General features: G+C 40.2%; 1 protein-coding gene across 1 annotated transcript; it reads left to right on the plus strand.

The window, feature by feature from the left end:
• Positions 1 to 14,892: 14,892 nt before the first annotated feature.
• LOC147498336 (uncharacterized) lies at positions 14,893 to 16,737 on the plus strand. The gene has a single exon (XM_086563211.1). The coding sequence runs from the start codon at positions 14,893 to 14,895 to the stop codon at positions 16,735 to 16,737; it is 1,845 nt and encodes a 614-aa protein (XP_086419337.1).
• Positions 16,738 to 19,387: the final 2,650 nt, after the last annotated feature.

Below are 19,387 nucleotides of genomic sequence, written 5' to 3' on the forward strand. Positions count from 1 at the left end.
AATCCACTAACTTAAAAGTAATGAAAGAGTTATATGAATTAAAACCTAAGTACTTGAGAGTTATACCTTAGTCATATTTATATAAGAGAGGGCTAGGTTTACAATTTCGTGCATGGGCTTTAGAGCCATGTTTTGGGCCCTTAAATCAAGCCCAAAACCTAATTACTTAAGTCCAAAAAGGGTTTCTCTGTTGGAAATTACTGCAACAGCTTTTTCGTCAACTTTTACTCCTCTGATTTGATAAAGACTTAGACCATTAGAAATCTCTTTTCGAGCCGATCGTCCCAATTCCGAGGTCTGAGTCCAAAGATACGGCCTGCGGAAGTTCTATTGACTTTTATGCTCTATTTCTGCCCGCATTGACTTTGACTTTTCAGCTTTGACCAGGCTTTAAAAAGGCTTTTTCTCCTTGAATCTTGGCCTTTAGTTATAGAACTTCTTTGCAACCAACCTTTGCTCCTTTCTCTTGCGAAAGTGACATGTTTCTTCATATATTTCACTCCAAGACCTTAAATACATGAAAGTACTTAAACAGTACTAACTCTTATTTATTATACACATAATAAGTCTAAATGTAATATTATTAAGGGTTAAAACTACAGTTTTGGGCGCTTATCAAACCACCCCCAAACAGAGCTCTAACTAATCTCGTTTCGCTGAGTGCGATTGCATTTACCATATGCAATAAGGCCTTAAACAACTATGAATTCCCTAGAAGACGAGTTATAGCCTCGTGATAGTTTTTCAGAGAAGGTACTCACAAACTTCATCTATACTACAACGACTAAGAAATAAACATTACTGTTTCCTAATTTATTCTCATATATCTATACATTTCACTAGCAATGAATACAGGATAACCAATTCGAAATCTAAGCTAATACGTGCATAATAATCAATCATTTATGGATAAACATATATATATATATATATGTTTATCCTACATATATGTTTATCCATATATATATCATATATATATATATGAACTATGCTATGAAATACAATAACAGGTCCGTTTCTGAAACTTTGGAATAACGTCCTTAAGTAGGTCCTCACATATATGTCAAAACAAAAACACTCTGATTTTTCCACTCAAGTTTTGCTCACTCCAGTGCGCAATGGGCACACTTTACCTTACAATCTCAATGACATACAACGAAGCTGAAGTCGATCAAACACATTTGCCACTTACTATCACACTAACCTATTCCTAATTGAGCTAGAGATCTTTATTAGGTGTTGCGGAGATTAGGTAATGGTTTGAGAATGAAGGAAATGAATGACAAGTCTGAGATAATAGAGTCTTCATATTATGTAATGATAAGAGCCCAAAACTGTAGTTTTAACCTCTTAATAATCATATTGTTAGACCAATTATGTGAATAATAAGTAAGAGTTAATACTGATTACGTGTTTTTATGCATTTCAGGCTTCAAAGTCCATTATGTGCAGAAATGTGCCACTTTAGCGAGATAAAGGAGCAAAAGTCGGCAGAACTTCCGAATGCCATATCTTTGGACTCAGACCTCGGAATGAGGCCTACCTTATGTCAAAACGACCAGCTCGGAAAGAGCTTTGCAATGGTCCAAGCCTTGACCCAATCAGAGGAGCAGAAGTGGACGAAAAGTCTGTGGAAGCCAACTGCAGCTGAAGAGGCCTTTTGGATCGAAGACTGGGTTTTTGGGCCCCGATTCTCCGCCCAAAACATGGCTCCAAGCCCATGCACGATTTTTGGATCCGGATGTATAAAACAAAAGCTTAACTCAGTGTTAATGGCAGTCAATGGCAGTTAGGTTAGATAGATAGCTTAGAATAGAAAGTAGCCATTAAAATAGCTTCTAGATCTAGATTTAATTGTTTTATTTAATTAGTTTCAAATCCTTGTTTAGATAAAACCTTTGAATCTTTGTTCTTCATTTCATTAGACAAATAAATAGTTATTATTATTCAATTTCGCTTTTGTCATTTACAATTTATTAGATCTAATTTCAATTCTTGTTATCATTCAATTCTTAGTTATTAATTAGATTCCATTATTGTTTCATTAAGTAAATTTCAATGCTTTATATTATGTTTAGTTTAAATTTAAATGGAAATGATTATGAAATGATTCAAGGCTAAACCTCCATTAGAGGGGGTTGAGAAGCCTTGATGAAAGCTTGATTCCGCTTTATCGTAGAGTCGTCAGAAATTCTATTCCACGTAAAATAATTAGTTCACCATGAGAATGGGTTTAATTGTTCACATGCTAGTTATTAATTGGTAGAAATGCCATGTGTAATTAGGGGATTAGGAAGAACCGATTGTTCTGCTTTAGCATTTCAATTCGATTACTTACTTTAATTGCCGCTAGTGGATTAAGTTGAGTTAAGGTGGAATCAATCCCCTAACTCCTTAACATCGAATCAACGTAGCATTCCCTTAGTAGTATTCGATAACCCACTAGTGCATTTCGTGGGTAGTTGCATCGTAGTTCAGTCCCCTTTTCGTGAAAGCTCTCATTGACTTTAAGTAGAGTATTGAGACTAGAAAACAAGCATACGGAAGGACTAAGAGTGGAACGAATCACTCTACTCCACTATATCTCATAGGATTGAGAGTAGAAAATATCTTTGATAAATAAGCATCAAAATAGTTGTTAGTTTACTTACGTTGTGAATTCATCACTCATTTCGTAGGTAGACTAATCATTTTACATTTATCAAATGGCGTCGCTGCCATCTTAGTTTCACTTTCGTATTGTTTTCATAGTGTTAGTACTGTTTTTAAAGTCTCATTTCACCCACCCACCCTTGTTTGAATCATACTGTGGCTGTCCATTTTAGAGTTGAAAAATTCGAGCAAAATTTACCGAAGGCCGTATCCTCCTCCTTGAGCGACCCCGCCCCTATGTTATCGACACCGAAGCGACCACCCCATGTGGAGCACAACCCGCCCTAAAAACACTGTAATTTGAAAATTACTCGGAGCGCGAGCGCGCCCTGTGTTAAATTTTTCGGATTTCGGCAGTTTTGATTCAACTTTGCTCTTCCATATTTTTTCAGTGTTCTAACCTCGCTATATACACCTAACAAGCGTAAACAAGACGCTTATTCATAAGCCGGGCAAGGACTAAATCGGGTATTCCTTTCTTCCACACCTCGCATCTCCTCTTAGAGTTTTATACTAGTATATCGAATTGTTTGGAGTGTTGCATGTTTAGTTAAGCTCGACTTAGTCTTGCATGAGATTAAGGTCCGTAGAACAAAAAACACCTAACGAAATACACAACAACAAAGAACAAACAAGTCTATCTAGTATACCACACATTATACCTCTAGCTACTATTTCACACACACCACCGATATAATGGGGAAGAAAGAGAGACTCTCTCTCGACTTCTACAAAGCCTTGAGCGATAGCCCCAAATCTTGCATCGCTCTAGCAGACCCAAATGGGATTTCTAATCCCTCCAAATATTTTAATTTGTTACCCGCTTTTCATGGTTTAAGGTTTAGACCATGAAAACCTTATCGGCATTACGCGTAGGATTGAACAAGTCTTAACAACATTCCACCATCCTACGGTTGGTACGGAACAAATTAAATTAAGGGTATTCCCTTTCACCTTAGCTGATAAAGCGCGCTCTTGGTTAACCACCCAAGCCTAATTCTCAATGGACTCGGGCTAAACTTGTTCACCGTTTATGGAACATTTTACCCACCCCTAAAGACGGATGAGATGCTTTCCAAGATTCATTTCTTTTCGACAAAAATCCTCATGAATCATTTTCGAGGCTTGGAATCGCTTTCACCGATCCGCTTATAGAGTGTCCACACCATAATCTAGCAAAAGACACGTTAGTTCGCGGCCTTTTTCAAAGGACTTCAACATCACCATAAAGAAGTCCTTGACATTATAAATGGGGTAGTTTCTTAAGTAAAGGAGCCTCTGAGGCTTATAAATTTTAGAGGACCAAACTAAGCGAAATAATAATTGGGGTAGTGATGATATCCCCGGCCCGCTAGTTCTACTAATACGATTAAGGCCACGGTATGTTTGAAATTAAACACGATTCCGAGCTTAAAACTCTAATCGAATCACTCACTAAAAAGGTAGAGGCCATTTCTGTACAACAAAAGCCTATCCCCGCCATGAATGTAAATTCAAATCCATGTAGTTTCGTTGGAGTCCCGAGCATCCCGGATCGTCCTATAGCCTATGAACAAATTCCATTAATAGTGAACCTAACGCCCCTTTGAGACAAAATCCCAACTTCGGTTGGAGAAATAACCAACAAGTCACACCTCAAGGGTACAATAATCAATATGTTAGGCCAACGCACGGCTTTTAACCAAGCTCCACTACGACAAGGGACGAGGGTCGGGGTAATTTTAATAATTATAACAACCAAGTGCAACCTCGACAAGGTCAAGCACAAGGTCAAGGTAATTATAATAATTATAATGCTAATAGAGGTATCGTTCCGGTCAATAATAATTATCAGAATCCACCTATAAATAATTCACGCGGAAATAGTTCCAAATACACCACCCGACTACTACTACACCCACACAACCGGATCGCCTTGACACCTTCATACAAGTGAGCCAAAACTTTTCCAAACCATGGCTCAATCTAACCAACAAAACTTCTACAATCCGTTAATAATTTAACCCAACAGTTGGCTCAAGATAAAGCCCAAACCAAAGGTGTGTTGCCAGTCACGCAATACCTAATCCTAAAACAACAAACACAGCCTTTTGAGGTAACGGATAATACTAGTAATGAATTTGAAAATGTAGGTGAGATAAATGCCATCACCACTCTCCGCTCTCGGGCAGAGTGGTTGATAACAAGGTAACTATGCCTATAGTTACCCCACCAAGAGTCCCTACACCTACTATTTTACTAGATACCCACATAGAAACTGAAGAGCCTACCAAGAGAGGTACCATTTACAACACAACCTAAGAAACAGAAAGCCATGTTTAAACATCCAGTGATACCATTGCTAAATATAGACGTAAACCACCGCTTTCACAAAAATTAGCCATGTTAACTAGGGATACAAATTACGAGGAGATTAGGGGCGTTTTCAAGAATCTAACTATAAACCTTCCCTTCCTCGAAGCTATTAAAAAGCTACCACATCATGCTAAGTTTCTTAAGGAATTGTGTACTACTAGGCGCGAAGACAAATATACCAAAAGATGCCTTTTAACGTAACAATTCCCAACCTTATCCTAACATAATGGAATTGTTAAGTACAAGGACCCCTGAAGTCCCTATCAGACAATGCACCTTAGGAGATTCCTATACGACGACCGCATTATTAGACACGGGGGCTAGTGTTAACTTACTCCCATTTTATTTGTATAGACAAATAGGTCTAGACAAGATGCAACCCACTAAAATGACGCTGCAATTAGCTGATCGGTCTATTAAGTATCCTAAGGGTGTAGTCGAAAATGTGTTGGTAAAAGTTCGGATTTCTACTATCCGGGTGATTTTGTAGTCCTCGATACAGAAGTCGCTAACGACTCTATCCCGATCATTTTAGGGCGCCTTTCCGGCAACCGCCAATGCGCCATTAATTGCCGTGATGGTTCAATGTCCATGTCTTTTGGCCATCTTGCTGTTGAAGTCAATGTTTTTAAAACAAGGACACAAGCATTACCGATTCGCCTATAGATGGAGAGGTTAGCATGATCGAGAGCTTTGCTCGAGATTATTTCAACAACACGTTCCCTGATAATCATATTACCAAAATTCTTTCCTTTGGAAAGTCAGACTCCAACATTTTCATCCCTACACTAGTCGATACACGTATTATTGATGAGGAAGGGATAAAGGATTTTCTCAAAGATGTAAAGGACTACCATAGTAATGTGGATATGACCAATCTAGATGAGGAATTCGATGAGTTTCTTCGAGAAGGTGAAAATTCACCCTATCAAGAACTAACTTGCACAACATCCACCTCGATTCCCCTCCTTCCACCCTTTCAAAGAAAAACCTCGAGTTTGCACTCGATCCTTTTGTTTCTCCCCGGCTTCATAATTTTTAAATCCTCCTAGCAAACGGATACTTGGAAGGACAAACTATTTGACACCTTCATTTTCAGAATTGAGATAATCCCTACACACACAATGAATGAGTTCGTGCTAAAACCACATCCTCATTGTGTACAAAGCTGTCTTTCTAGAACTTATCCATATCTACCATATTCTCCACAACCATTCACTTTTCCACACTTATTTACTAGAACACCCACTCATTCAAAAATGAAAAATAAGGTGCATGATAGGTTACACAATAGGGTAATCCGACTTCGCTTTCATTTCACTAGGTTGAGTCATAGGGAAAATTGGTGTTTCATTGTGTTTGGATATGTTTTATGTGATATTTATTTATGGAATGATCCACAACTATTTCGGTTGTTGATATATGAACAACCGCATGTTCATACATATGTTTTAGATAAAGTCTCGAAAGTATCCGACTATAAACCACTCAATTTCGGTGTTTGGTGCATTTTCTTTCACTTTAATATATTGGTGAGTGCACCATTAAGGTAACCGGCCCTCCCTATGGAGTGTGTGGCTGTAAGTACCGGATCCTAAGTCCACGGTTCACATAGTTCACGCTTTTCCACTCTTGCATGTTTTTCTCGGATTTTTTGAGTCATGTTTCTCTATGGTGTGAATTATGTCTTTATTGCTTATCGTTTTTCCTTCTAAATAAAATAAAAAAAAAATAAAAAATAAAAATAAACATAGTAATCTAGGAAGTCTCGGGAATCTGACTTTAAAAGACCCACTACTAAAAACAAATTTTCTAAGCTTCGTTGTAAAAATTTGTTTGGGGGTGGGGTGTTCGTGTTTCCGTAATAAATGTTTTATGTCCCATTAGAGTTGCTTAGGCCGTTTTATTGTATTACGCTTCGGATTGACATAATCTATTAATTTAGAGTTCATTCGCTCGCATAACTTTACGCCATGCACGCGACTTCGAGGCGTTTTCCACTATCTCGTATGTCATCCGAAGTCGGAATAGAGTGTTTTATGGATCATTGGATAGGAAATTCCCTCCTGATCATTTCCATATCTCATTCGCAAAAATCGGACCGGTAACGAAGCGGCAATTTTGATTTGAAATTCGCGAAAAATCAAAAAATCAAAAATTTCGATTTTGGCTTGGGCCCAACCCGCGATTCCCACGCCTCGACTTCATTTTTGCAAATCTGCAAACTCGTAGAAGGCGCCAGTTCAGAGTAGCTGCCTTCTACACTTCCGACAGAAAAATTTTACTCGAGACTACGCCTCCATATAAGCGCCGACTTCGCTTAAAACACCGGAATTCCAAAATACTAAGAGCGCCGCCAAGTCAAGTCAAAAGCACCCCCCTACTTACTGGAATTCCAAATTACAAAGAGCCGACTTCGCGCCTAGTTGAAGCTTTCCACCTGACTTCCGCGTGGACCAGAAATTTTTCAGTTTTTCGCAGCGTAGTATCCGGATCTTTCGCAGCCTATTCCAAAGCGTAATTTTGAGATGACATCTCCAACATTGATACCGAACAGTCTTTTCAAGATTTGTTCCAAAGCACTACTTACGGTGCTTGGTTTCATGAGGTGATCACATACGCTGGCTGGGAACCTCTTATGGTAAGACCGGGCTGAACTTTATTCTCCAAAGACTTGCATCTTATTTTTATAATAACCGCATTTTCTTTGAGAGACCGGACGGAGAACAAGTGTTCTCCATCAACATTGACGATGAACCAATGGAAATTACCGTGTTCTTGCTAGCATTTGTTCTTGGACTTGCTATGCCCGGCTGAGATACAAGACCCATGGTGCTATTGGGTCGATAATATGCATGTCTACACTTATGAGTTTTTGCACGAGGCTTATGGGCGTGCATTTTCCAGATTGAGGACCAAGGGGACTATAACGCTGCCCTTGGTAGCCCGGTCCATGAACATAGGAACTGTTATGTTTTGGATTATGCTAAGCATATTAGGGGAATGACGTTTCTCCTCGTGAATGACGCCACTTGCAGCCGCTTTTCCTTGCTTTAGCCACGGGGCCGGTTCTATGACCTTCCCGTAACTTTGATGTCTAGTTTAGCACGAGCCCATACCATGAGGCATAAGTACCTTCTTATGCCTGTTCTAGTTTCAATGTGATTATGCTATGTTTCTTTCCTGTTTTTGTACACGCTTCACGGATTGGATTAGGGTAGACACGGTGTCGACCCACCAATAGTATTATTCGATCTTTCCGTGCAATGACTTGGCAAGGGTGGCGGATACAACCTCACCAGTTGCACCCTACACCCCATCGCACCAAGTGGCACTTAATAGGTTAGCAACCATAGATGATAAATGGCGTGAAGCCTGGCAAATTATCATAGCATGGCAGGGGCTGAAGGAGCCTCACTTCTTTATAGAAGTGGAGGATGACGAAGATGACGAATAACAAATGGAGTGGAGGTAAGTTTTAGTTTCTGTTAGTGTCCGCTATGTCCCAAGCAATTTAATTCATTAACCCCATAATGGGTAGAACTCAGTATTAGATTTGTGTCAGTTTTTATTTCCTATATTAGTACGTTCTAACCTTGTTTTACAGATGTTCCTGAATTTCACGCGCTTCAATGGTATTTTTCCTACCCTCTTTATTTAAATGCTTTGAGGACAAAGCATGCTTCTTGTTTGGGGGGCATAGAAACTCGTGTAATTAAGACATCTGTTAGGATATAGATAGACATAATATGCATTGTTTTCTAGTTAAAATTTCAAAAATTTAAAAATATAAATAAATAAGTCATGCTATACACTTAGGAATATTGGTATTGTTTCTTTCTCCATGCTCTTAACAATCTAGAAGTCTCACATAGCTTTTGCATCGTAATAATTGTTAGAAACTTAGGTTAATATGTAGGTAATAATCTTTGCATCTATCTATAAATATATTACATGAGTATCTATGATTGTTAGCAAGAAGTTTCTGAAATCTAGGCTAGAGTACTTATTCTACAAATCCTGGAGAATATAGCCTAAAGCCTTATATGAAATAAACATTTGAGAAATGACACAAGGGAGAAGTAAAATCCGATAGAGAAATCACACGCCCACTTGCTTGATCACTAAAACCATATCCTAAGCGAGAATTTAGGCCCTCTTTTTGGATCGATATAGCCAGAATTCAAACCTATGAATTATTTTCCGCTAGTCGCCCCCTCCAGAGCCTTTCTTTAGCCTTCCATAAACCACAATTCCTTTACCCTATTACAAAAACAAAAACAAAATAAAAAAAAAAAAAAAATATATATATATATATATATATATATATATATATATATATATATAATAAATCAACCTACCCAATGAAGATAAGTCCGAGAATAGAATGAGTGAAGAAAGAAGAAGAGAAAACCCTGTAAACAAAAATTAGTTAGTTGCTTTAAAAGAAAAGAAGTTTCCATCCAAGGAAAAGAAAAAAAAAAATAGAAATAAATAAAAACTCCAAAAATAGAATAAAAGGGAGTCAAAAGCCAAAGAAAAGAAAAAAAAAAAAGAAAAAAAATATGGCTAAGGATGGAAACAAAGTGTAGAAGCAAAAGTAAATAACAAGGTTTTCTAGTTACATAATATGAAGACTCTATTATCTCAGACTTGTCCTTTAGAATATCCGTTTCCTTCCTTCTAAAACCATCTCCTAATCCCCCAGAACTCCTAATAAAGACCTCTAGCTCAATTAGGAATAGGTTAGTGTGATAGTAAGTGGCAGATGTGTTTGATCGACTCCGGCTTCCTGTGTATCATTGAGATTGTAAGGTAAAGTGTGCCCACTGTACACTGGAGTAGCGAAACTTGAGTGGAAAAATCAGAGTGTTGTTTCTTGACTATTATTGTGAGAACCTACTTAAGGACGCTTATTCCGAAGTTCTCGAAACAAACCTGCTAAACATTTTATAGTACTACTCATTGTGTATATGTTTATTGTAGATGATAGATTATTATGCATATATTAACTTAGGTTTTTTACTTGGTTATTCTTGTTCATAGCTAGTGAGATGTATAGATAATTTGGAGCATGAATAAGGAACAATAGTTTTATTTTCTTAGTCGTTGTAGTATAGATGAAGTTTGTGAGTACCTTCATCGAAAACTCTCACGAGGCTATAACTTCGTCCACTAGGGAATTCCTAGTGGTTTAAGGCCTTGTTGCATATGGTCAATGCAATCGCACTCAAATAAACGAGATTAGGTAGAACTCCATTTTTGGTCACTTATTCTAATTTCTCATCTTTTGCTTGAGGACAAGCAAAATGTTTGTTTTTGGGGTGGTTTGATAAGAGCCCAAAACTGTAGTTTTAACCCCTTAATAATCATACTGTTAGACCAATTATGTGAATAATAAGTAAGAGTTAATACTGATTACGTGTTTTTATGCATTTCAGGCTTCAAAGTCCATTATGTGCGTAAAATGTGCCACTTTAGCGAGATAAAGGAGCAAAAGTCAGCAGAACTTCCGAATGTCATAGCTTTGGACTCAGACCTCGGAATGAGGCCTACCTTATGTCAAAACGACCAGCTCGGAAAGAGCTTTGCAATGGTCCAAGCCTTGACCCAATCAGAGGAGCAGAAGTGGACGAAAAGTCTGTGGAAGCCAACTGCAGCTGAAGAGGCCTTTTTGGACTGAAAGAATTGGGTTTTGGGCCTGATTCTCTGGCCCAAAACATGGCTCCAAGCCCATGCACGATTTTTGGATCTGGATGTATAAAAACAAAAGCTTAACTCAGTGTTAATGGCAGTCAATGGCAGTTAGGTTAGGTAGATAGCTTAGAATAGAAAGTAACCATTAAAATAGCTTCTAGATCTAGATTTAATTGTTTTATTTAATTAGTTTCAAATCCTTGTTTAGATAAAACCTTTGAATCTTTGTTCTTCATTTCATTAGACAAATAAATAGTTATTATTATTCAATTTCGTTTTTGTCATTTACAATTTATTAGATCTAATTTCAATTCTTGTTATCATTCAATTCTTAGTTATTAATTAGATTCCATTATTGTTTCATTAAGTAAATTTCAATGCTTTATATTATGTTTAGTTTAAATTTAAATGGAAATGATTGCGGAATGATTCAAGGCTAAACCTCCATTAGAGGGGGTTGAGAAGCCTTGATGAAAGCTTGATTCCGTTTATCGTAGAGTCGTCAGAAATTCTATTCCACGCCGAAAATAATTAGTTCACCATGAGAATGGGTTTAATTGTTCACATGCTAGTTATTAATTGGTAGAAATGCCATGTGTAATTAGGGATTAGGAAGAACCGATTGTTCTCTTGCTTTTAGCAGTTCAATTCGATTACTTACGACTCGTCGCTAGTGGATTAAGTTGAGTTAAGGTGGAATCAATCCCCCTCTAACTCCTTAACATCGAATCAACGTAGCATTCCCTTAGTATTCTGATAACCTACTAGTGCATTTCGTGGGTAGTTGCATCGTAGTCTAGTCCCCTTTTCGTAAAGCTCTCATTGACTTTAAGTAGAGTATTGAGACTAGAAAAGAAGCATACGGAAGGACTAAGAGTGGAACGAATCACTCTACTCCACTATATCTCATAGGATTGAGAGTAGAAAATATCTTTGATAAATGCAATACAACCTGTTTTTATTTCGTAGTTTTAAGAGCCCAAAACTGTAGTTTAAATCCCTTATATTTCGTAGTTCTATTGGGTTAAACTAAGTCAAATGCAATACAACCAGTGAAGGTACTCACAAACTACAAATTAGTTTACTTACGTTGTGAATTCATCACTCATTTCGTAGGTAGACTAATCATTTTACATTTATCATGTAACTAGAGAAAACCTTGTTCTTACTTTTCTTCTACACATTGTTTCCATCCTTAGCCATTTTTTTCCTTTTTCTTTTGGCTTTTGACTCCTTTGATTCTATTTTTTGGAGTTCTAACTTTTTATTTTTTTTTCTTTTCTTTGGATGGATACTTCCTTTTCTTATTTGAAACAACTAACAAATTCTTGGTTTCACAGGTCTTTCTCTTTTCTATTCTTCATTTCATCTCTATTCTCAGACTCATTCAAAGATGGGTAGGCTGATTTTTATTTTTATTTTGTTTTGTAAAAGGGTAAAGGATTTGCGGTTTATGAAAGGCTAAAGAAAGGCTCGAAGGGGCGACTAGCGAAAAATAATTATTAGTATTTGACAATACGATTAACAATATGTATTCCAAATTTGACATCATACAAATCAATTAGTATTCAACAATACAATTAACAATATGTATTCCAAATTCGACAGCAAATAACGTAGAAACAAGCAAAAGAATAATGAGCATAAACCTTGTATATTTGACAGCAAAGTTTTCTATACATAATAAAAATCTAAGTTCTGTGAAAGATAAAAATATCTACTCACTCATGATATGCTTCTACCATCAGTAGATCTCTAGCAAGAAGCCTCATTTTTCCTCTATGCATAAAACTGTCTTTTTTCTTCTCTGTGTTAAAAAAACTCTCCATATGAACTCCTATGTAAACTCCTCTCTGTGTCCCTTTTTTTAAAAACCCCCCGTAAAACAGAGATGAAGGCTTATCTCTTTACCTTTCCTATCTCCACTAATCTTTATCTTTTTTTTATTTTATTTATTCTTATTATTTTTATCTATATCTTAATACTAAAACTCCCACAAGGGGTATTTTTCGAGCTATATTAAAATTCCACTTAATCAACTTAATAGTTAACTTAAAACGGGAAACTCTTTTTCTTTTAGAATCCAACTTCAAACGGGAATCTCCTTTCCTTTTAAAACCACAACTCAAATAGTAGCATAAAAACTCTTTATTTTCAAATTAAAATGGGATTCCTCCCCCAATTAAAAAACACGGATTTTTAAAACTTAATTAAAACAATTTGTTAAGAAATTAAAACGGGTTTTTAAGAGTTGATTAAAACAATTTGTTAGGAAATTAAAACAAGTTAGCCACGAAAATAGGAATCACAATTTGTTATGATTGTTGAGCAAATTTTTAAAAGAGCTAGTGCGTATGCACGGGTCTACTTTCTAGTCTTAATATTAAAGCTCCCACAAGGAGTATTTTTCGAGCTCTATTAAAATTCCACGTCATCAACTTAATAGTTAACTTAAAACGGGAAACTCTTTTCCTTTTAGAATCCAAATTCAAACGGGAATCTCCTTTCTTTTTAAACCCAAAACTCAAATAGTAGCATAAAAACTCTTTATTTCCAAATTAAAATGGTATCCCTCCCCCAATTAAAAAACATGGGTTTTTAAAACATAATTAAAACAATGTGTTAAGAAATTAAAACGGGTTTTTAAGACTTGATTAAAATAATTTGTTAGGAAATTAAAATAGGTTAGCGACGAAAACAGGAATCACGATTTGTTATGATTGTTGAGCAAATTTTTAAAAGAGCCAGTGCGTATGCACGGGTCTACTTTCTAGTCTTAATATTAAAGCTCCCACAAGGGTATTTTTCTAGCTCTATTAAAATTCCACTTCATCTCCTATTAAAACATAAATTTCTCTCATATTTGAAAAGCGAAAATCCTTTTTTGCAATGGGAAGTTGAGGATAAGGTTCGTAGTTGGGGAGACAAGATTACATTTTCTTGTGCGGATCTCCGAGCCATCGATACCCCACATGAAGATGCGTTGGTCATTACGGTGGCGATGGGCAATTACATGGTCAAAAGGGTATTGATTGATTGTGGCAGTGTTGTGGACTTGTTGTTTAGGGGAGCGTTGGAGGAAATGAGGATTGATCCGGGGCAACTAAGGCCGCCGCAGTCCAGTTTGTATGGATTTAATGGAAGCGTCACGGAGCCTATGGGAGAGCTTTTATAACCAGTGACGACAGGGCCTGTGACTGTGTTTTCAAGATTTATGGTGGTCGATTCCAACTCTCAATACAATGCGATCCTAGGGAAGCGGTGGATCCACGAGATGAAAGCGGTGCCTTTGACATATTACCAAGTTATTCGATTCCCCACCCCAACGGGAATGTACGAAGTCCGCGGAGATCAGGTGGCATCGAAGAACAGTCATCAGGATACCGTTAAAAGGATGGTCCATGGGCCGGGAGGCGAACCATTCCACCCCAGGAAAAGGCAAGCATAGCAATTACAGTGCAGGGCAATGGAAGGGGATGAGGAGGTCGCGGTGGGTCCGAAAACTTTAGATGAGGTTGAGATAGTGAATCTGGGAGAGGGCGAAGAAGAGAAGTTTACATCAGTAGGGTCTAATTTGATGGAGGAGTGGAAAAGTAAGCTGGTACAATGCTTGTCGAAGAAGTTAACAGAGATGTGTTTGCGTGGGGAATAGCGGATATCACTGGGCTGGACCCTGATTTCGCATGTCACCGACTGCATATGAGGGAGGATGCAAAACCAAAGAAGACGTAAGATGAGGGTGTGAGACCTAAGTATGCGGAAGGAATCCGAGAGGAGGTTGCCAGGTTGAAAGGAGCGGGGATAATAAGGGAGATGGAGTTCACAGACTAGCTGTCCAATATAGTCACGGTCCCAAAGAAAAATGGCAAGGTGCGAATGTGTGTTGACTTTACGGACATAAACTTGGAGTGCCCCAAGGACAGTTATCCTATGCCACGAGTAGACGAGTTGGTGGATAGAACGGCAGGGTTTAGAATGTTCTCATTTATGGATGCGTCCATGGGATACAACCAGGCTATGATGTATGGACCTGATCAGGAAAAGACGTCATTCGTGGTGGAAGGGGGTACTTACTGCTATACGAGAATGTCGTTCGGGTTAAAAAACGCAGGAGCTACCTTCCAACGGTTAGGGGAGAAAATGTTCGAGAGTAAAATTTGAAAGGGAATTGAGATATACATAGACGATATGGTGGAGAAAAGCATGTCAAAGTCAGAGCACTTGGAAGGGTTGAGGGAACCATTTGGGATACTGCAGGCACACAATTTGAAACTCAACCCAGAGAAGTGCACATTCGGAGTCACCACTGGGAAATTCCTGGGGTATATTGTGACACAGCGGGGAATACAGGCAAACCCCGAACAGATACGGTCATTGGTGGAGATGCCATCTCCTCAGACAGTGAAGGAGGTGCAGTGGTTGGCAGGACGAGTCGCGACCCTGAACAAATTCATTTCAAAATCATCCGACAAGTGCAGGCCGCTGTACAGATTGCTGAGGAACACCACAGATTTTGCATGGACAGCAGAGTGTGAAAGAGCGTTTCAAGAGCTAAAAAGGTATCTTGGGGTAGCACCTCTATTATCGCAGCCCGAATTAGGAGAGAAATTATATTTGTATCTGGGGGTCACAGAGTATGCTATCAGCTCGGTCCTCGTTCGCGTTGTGGATAAAATGGAAAAACCGGTGTATTTCCAGAGTAAGACTTTGTTAGATACGAAGACTAGATACAGCCGAGTGGAGAAGTATGCTCTTGCCTTGGTATTTTCGGCCCTTAAGTTGAAACCTTATTTCGAAGCTCATGCAGTGGTCGTGGTGACAAATTTGCACCTCAAACAAGCTCTGAGAGCGGAGAAATTAGGAAGAATGCTGAAATGGGTCATGATGTTGAGTTCATATAAGATCCAATATCAGATCAAAACTGCGGAGAAAGCCCAGGCAGTGGAGGAGTTTTTGGTTGAGTTCCCTGTGGAAGATCCTACTTGGGGGGAAGAGATGGTCTTTGAACCTAAGCGAGAAGAGGAAGTGGATTGTTTGAATCTGTGGGACGAGAGGAATGGATGGAGGGTCTTCGCGGATGGATCGGCAATAGATGCAGGCAACAGAATAGGTGTGGTGCTGGTCACGCCGGATAACAATAGACTGGAACAAACAATGAAGTTAGGCTTCACGGCTTCAAATAATGAGGCAGAATATAAGGTAGTGATTGCGGGCATGAGGATGGCTGAGAGTTTGGGAGTGAGGGAACTTACCATTTACTCTGACTCAAATTTAGTGGTATGTCAAGCAAACGGCGGGTTCATGGCAAGGTGCCCTAGAATGGCGAAATATTTGGGAATCTTACGGTGGGCGGCAAAGTTCACACAGATCCGATTTATACACTTAAACCATGGGGAAAACCGCCATGCAGATGCTCTGGCCTATGTGGCCGCAGCCATGCCAGGATCTGAGGAAAGGATTATCGAAGTGAGGAAACTGGAAAGACCGAGTATCGAGGAGCCTCTGGAGATACTGAACACCGCGGAGGAGGATGAAGGTTGGATGGAGCCTCTTAAGCAATTCTTGTCTGGAGTTGAGGTGATTGACCCGAGAGAGAAACAAAGACTAGAACAGGCATCCCAGAGGTATATGCTGTTGGGAGGGGAATTATACAGAAAGAATTTCAATGGGCCTTTATTGAAATGTCTGGGATCGAGGCTGGCGCAAGAGGTGCTCGGGGAGTTACATGGGGGAGATTGTGGGAGCCATTCAGTGGGCAGGACAACGGCCCACTGGCTGTTAATGCAAGGATACTTTTGGCCTCACATGAAGAGAGACGCTCTGGAGTTTGCCAAAAAATGTGAGAAATGTCAGAGATTTTCTCAACTGATATTTGCCCCAGTAGAGCCGCTACACAACGTGTCTAGTCCATGGCCATTCGCAATGTGGGCCCTCGACATAGTAGGACTGCTACCCATGGCTAGTGGTAAGAGGAGATTCATGCTGGCCATGACCGACTACTTTACAAAATGGATTGAGGTCGTGCCGCTGTAGCAAGTGAAAGAGGTGCAAGTGATCAAATTCTTGTGGGAAAACATAATATGTCAATCCAGGCTGCCAATACGCCATTATCGCGGACAATGGAACCCAGTTCACGGGCTCTAAGGTGAAGAAGTTTTTGCAAGCCTATCATGTAAAACAGGGATTCTCTGCCCCTTACAACCCCGAGGGCAATGGACAGGCTGAGTCCTCCAACAAAACCATACTTAGCAATCTCAAGAGGAAATTGGAAGATAAAAAAGGGGCCTAGGCCGACGAATTAAACCATGTGTTGTGGGCTTATCGAACTACACCACAGACAACCACCAAGGAGACTCCCTTTTCATTGTCGCATTTATCGTAGAGGTCGCGGATACCGCCGTCGAGATGGTGGTGGCGGCTACCACTCGAACTCGAGCTATCGAGAAGGGGTCCAACTGGGGCATCCTGTCCAGGGACATGAATTTGGCTGAAGAAAGAAAGGACACCGCGCGCATAAGACTAGAAGAGTATCATCGCCGCCTCCAAAGGCAGTACAACAAGAGGGTGAGATTGAGGAGATTCAAGATAGGAGATATGGTGCTATATAGAGTGACCCCCAGCACAAAGAAAGCGAGTGAGGGGAAATTGGGTCCAAACTGGGAGGGACCCTATACTGTGGTGGATGTTGGAGGGACAGGAACATACAAGTTTCAAACCCTGGAAGGAAAAATGGTAGAGAGACCGTGGAATGTAAGATTATTGAAAAAGTTTCACGAGTGAATGTAATGGGAGAGGCCATCAGCTGTATGAGCTATTTGTACATATATAAAACCATAGCACTTTTGGGATGGACATTGTTACATGAACTGTGCTTGCCCTTCAGAGTGAAGGCGATGGAGGGGATGAGCCCTCTGCGGACGAGAGGTTCGAGCTAAGCTGGGGCAAAATGAGTTGCCCCATGATGAGTATGAGGTCCCAACCGAACCGGGGCAAAATGAGTGGCCCTGGACGGCAGACATGAGATCCTAGGAAAGTAGCGGCGAGGGGTTTTCGCCGGCCGCGGGCAAGGGGTCCGGCCTAAGTAAAAGGGGAGGGGGCCCGGCTCAGGCAGGGGCAATCAAGTCACTGAGCCAAAAGAGAAAAGGCAAATCGAGTTGCTTTCCTTAGGAGAAGTAGATGTGGGAACATGAATTTTGCTACGAAAAGTGCATTACTGTGCAGTGAGCCCATAAAGAGATAAAGCATACATAAAAACATATTATACAAGGCAAATAACACAACCATCACAAGCAAAAGGAGGCAATAAGCCCTCATCAACCATCATGAGGGGGAATAAGAGGGAATAAAGTGTAGCGTAACAAGTGTGGCAAAAAAACAACGGCAGTAGAAACAAATACAAGGCACAAAGAAACTATTCTAAAGACAAAGGACATCTAAACTTCTTCTTGAATCACTGTATCAACGGCCTCCTCAATAACAGCGTCCGCAGCCGCATCAATGGCCCCAGCTACCAATTTCCCTACCTCGGGAACGGTGACCGCGGTAGAAGGGGTAGGATCCATGAGTGCCACCGCGACCTCGGACCCAGGGACAGATCCAGGGGCTTTGGGAAGGAGGCGGCCTTCTTTGATAAGCCTGTCATACTCCTCTTTGATCTTCTTAGCCACCCTCTTGTCTGCCTGGGCCCTGAAGTGATCCTGGAGTTCATCCATGTCGGATTCATGTTGTTTGAGGAGGGCTGTTGTATCTTCCTTATGTTTCTGGGAGAGAAATGAGATGGTTGCATTGTGCTGCGATAGGAGGGTTTCACACTGATGACTCAGGCGGTCATTAACCTTATCCATATAGGCCAGGTGGGAGGCCTCAGCGGACTTGAGTTTGTCCTGGGCTCTGAGCTTATCCAGTTCCACGAACCTCACTAAGTTGTCCAAGTCGGGCAACTTCTATCTCCAGCTATTCAACTTTGGACCTAGTGCCAAAGAGGTCGTGGATCATGTACAAGATATCCAGACTCATCTGAAAGAGAGAACAAGGGTCAGGTTACCTAGAAAAGTGGAGGAAAGTTATCTAGTGCGAGGAAAAGAATACCTTCTCCCAGCCAGTATAGAATGAGGTTCTGTGGTGATCAAAGGAGCCCCCTTCTGCATAAGCAAGGTCTTTGGGAAGATGAGACCCATAGAACAGGGAGGAGGCCACTGCGGGGTTCTCTAAGGCCGAATCATTGGTATTAATGATGCGATTTCGAACCTTGAAAGTGGGGCACAAAGTAGGGATAGGGTCAGCAACCCTTTTACTAGACCTGAGAGCTGGCTCCTTACCATGCCGCTGTTTTGGATGGGCGGGTGCAGCAGGTACTGTAGTAGGTAGATTGGCGGGGAGCTCATCAAATGCAGAATGCCGCGGACGCTTTGAAGCCGGGCCAGGGGATGAGCGGGCAACAGTGGAGGGGGCAACCTCGATGACAGCATCTTCATCCGAATTGCTGTCAAATAGCTTCCGTTTGTTAGCACCCATGTCGGAAGGAAGGGAAGCCGCAGATGGAGAATGAGGGGACAGGTACTGATCTTCCCAAGTGGTCAGGGATTGGTAAGAGGGGTGAGCCGCGGAATGAGAGGGGGAGTTGGAGGAATGAGGTGGGGGCTGGTGTGTAGTGACTGTAGGGTGTTGGGATTTCTTGGGATGG

This window comes from Coptis chinensis, chromosome 5 (assembly GCF_015680905.1).
Source record: "Coptis chinensis isolate HL-2020 chromosome 5, ASM1568090v1, whole genome shotgun sequence".
Classification (NCBI taxonomy): domain Eukaryota; kingdom Viridiplantae; phylum Streptophyta; class Magnoliopsida; order Ranunculales; family Ranunculaceae; genus Coptis; species Coptis chinensis.

Coding starts and splice junctions, on each gene's coding strand:
- LOC147498336 (XM_086563211.1), top strand. CDS start 14,893: ATGGTGGAGAAAAGCATGTCAAAGTCAGAGCACTTGGAAGGGTTGAGG.